The sequence below is a fragment of the Microtus ochrogaster genome, chromosome 7 (genome assembly GCF_000317375.1).
Source record: "Microtus ochrogaster isolate Prairie Vole_2 chromosome 7, MicOch1.0, whole genome shotgun sequence".
NCBI classification, from domain to species: domain Eukaryota; kingdom Metazoa; phylum Chordata; class Mammalia; order Rodentia; family Cricetidae; genus Microtus; species Microtus ochrogaster.
Window position 1 is genome coordinate 18,911,147 of NC_022014.1, and position 2,680 is coordinate 18,913,826.

At 47.3% G+C, this 2,680-nt stretch overlaps 1 protein-coding gene across 1 annotated transcript in view; it reads left to right on the forward strand.

Annotated features, from left to right (window-relative positions):
- Positions 1-1,000: 1,000 nt before the first annotated feature.
- The window catches only part of Tefm (transcription elongation factor, mitochondrial), a 7,039-nt gene continuing 5,359 nt past the window's right edge, over positions 1,001-2,680 (forward strand). The window contains exon 1 of the mRNA XM_005349417.2: positions 1,001-1,076. Within this exon, the coding sequence (XP_005349474.1) occupies positions 1,016-1,076 (61 nt within the window). The 5' untranslated portion in view covers positions 1,001-1,015. The remainder of the gene's footprint in view (positions 1,077-2,680) is intronic.

Sequence of the window (2,680 nt, forward strand, 5' to 3'; positions counted from 1 at the left end):
AAGTATTTGTGTTGTTGTCTTTTGAGACAGGGTCTCACTCTGTAGTCTAGGATGGCTTCAAACTCACCATATAGGCCAGGCTGGATTCAAACTCACAGCCATTCTCCTCCTCCTAAGTGCAGGATTGCAGGTTAGCTACCACGTCTAATATAAAAACAAACCTATTACCTTCCCTTCCTCCTTAAAGCCAATTTAAAAAAAAGGCGAGCCGGGAGGTGGTGGCGCATGCCTTTAATCCCAGCACTTGGGAGGCAGAGGCAGGCGGATCTTTGTGAGTTCGAGACCAGCCTGGTCTACAAGACTAGTTCCAGGACAGGTTCCAAAACCACAGAGAAACCCTGTCTCGAAAAAAAAAAAAAAAAGGCAAATAAAGTACCTCGCCCCCTCTTCTAGCAAAAATCCTTTTCTTTCCACTCTTCTTCCACCTCCCAGGTTTCATTTCCCACTGTTCATTCTGCAAAGGCAAGATCATGCCCCACGCCCCTATTTTCCCCCTAGAAACTCCTACAATCTGGCTTTGCAACTAAAAAACAGGCGTCCTGTCAGTCTTTTTCCAACTGTTTCATTCCGCATTTCAAGAACCGAATGTGGCTCCCTCCAGATTCACCGCCTCCGTCTTTCTCACCGTGCCAACAATGCCTAGCGTCAAAGTGATCTCGTATCTCGGCCCTCTCTCTTTCCCTTTCCCGTGCACGTCTCCTAGTTACTTCTCTTAATTCGGCACAGGGTATCTGTGCGTACAGGCTCCCCACTGTCCGCCCCAGACTGTCTCCGTGTGTCCGGGAATCCAGAAACGTCTCGCCCCAAACCATGACTAAACCTGATCTAGTCCGTTCCTTCTCGGGGATCCTGACCCCGCGTTCTCAGAACCTCAGGCATCAATCACTGAGCGCTCCGTGGCGGCTACAGGAGGCTGGGCCTCGGACCGTCTCTTCCGCCGGAACCCTTCTGCCCAGCCCCAGTGGAGCACTTTTAGTTAGAACACATACAACCGGAAGCTGGTGGAGGAAGATAAATGGGAGAGAACCTGGAGATGGCTTGGAGGAGTAACCTCGCTTGCCTCATCAAGGCCAGAGGTAGGGTTCCCGGGCACGAGGTTGATTGCCTACCTGCCGTTAGCCCGTGATCTGGAGTGTTTCTTTCCTGTCCCGTGTCTGGTTCTCCCACGTGGAGTTGTTGGGGAGCTGAGGGGCGTTCCCGCTCCAGAGCCCGGGTCCTTCTGTGGCTCAGGGTCCGCATGCACGGCTTCCCTGGCTGGGATTCAGACACTAACTTTAGCTTGCCTCTGGCTGTATTCCTTTCCTGTGGCCTCTGTGTCAAAATGACTTCCCACTGTTTTACAAAGTTACCCATTGCATGGTGTATGCTTTGTTGCAGTCATGTAGGAAATACTGAGAAGTGTGTAGAACAAAATAACCCCCCTCTATCATTTAGTTAATACTACCAACCCCCGCCCGCCCCAGACTGGCCTATAACTCAGTATGTAGTTGAGGACCCTAATCCTGATCTGCCTCCACCTCCCCAGTGCTAGGATTACAAGCGAGGATCACCACTCCTGACCAGCTAAAACATTTATAATAAACGTAGAAAACTGAATTTTCTTTCCTGCCATCAGATGAGAAACTAGTGAAAATGGACATTTTCTTAAGATTTATCTTAAGCGATGTTACAAAAAAAAAATCTCTTGCTGGGCGATGATGGCACATGCCTTTAATTCACATGAGAGGCGGAGGTAGGTGAATCTCTGAGTTTGAGGCCAACTTGTCTACAGAGCGAGTCCCAGAACAGCCGGGGCTACAGATAGAAACCTTGTCTCAAAAAAACCAAAGGGGGGAAATTATTAATACCAGAAATATCAAAGACATTTGGAATAATTTTGATTAAAATGAAGTGATACCAGGGATAGAAATAATGGCCTTGCTAGCTAAGTCCCCTTTCACAGAGGTCTGCCTATCTGTGTCTCCCAAATGCTGGGATTCAAGGTCCACTATAACTGCAAACTACAGTTTTTTTTTAAACTTATTTTTTTTAGAGACAAGGTCTTATGTAGACTGGACTGGTGGCAAAGTTACGGAGTCTTGCCTGGAATCTGATTCTCCTGTCTCTGCCTCTCAGTTGCTAAGATTAGAGACATGTGGTTACAATGCTAGACTTGTACAATTTCTTCCTTGAGTCGGCCTCTGTAGTTGCTTCCGTGGTACAGGTAGATTATTGTGAACTCAAGGCCATCCTGATTTACACACTGAATTTGAGGCCTGTCTGGACCTTCTAGTGAGACCCTGTCTCATAAGAACAAACAAAAACACCCCCCAAAATCACCAATAACCAAAATCAGACAAAAAAACCTCAAATAGCTGGGTGGTGGTGGTGCACACCTCTAATCCCAGCACTTTGGAGGCAGAGGAAGGCAGATCTCTGTGAGTTCGAGGCCAGCCTGGTCTATAAAGAGCTAGTTCCAGGACAGGCTCCAAAGCTGCAGAGAAACCCTCTCTCAAACAAACAAACAAACAAACAAAAACTATCATTCTAAAACTACTCTTTATATTTTATTTGTTTTTCTTTTTTCTTTTTTTTTGGTTTTTCGAGTCAGGGTTTCTCTGTGGCTTTGGAGCCTGTCCTGGAACTAGCTCTTGTAGACCAGGCTGGTCTCGAACTCACAGAGATCCGCCTGCCTCTGCCT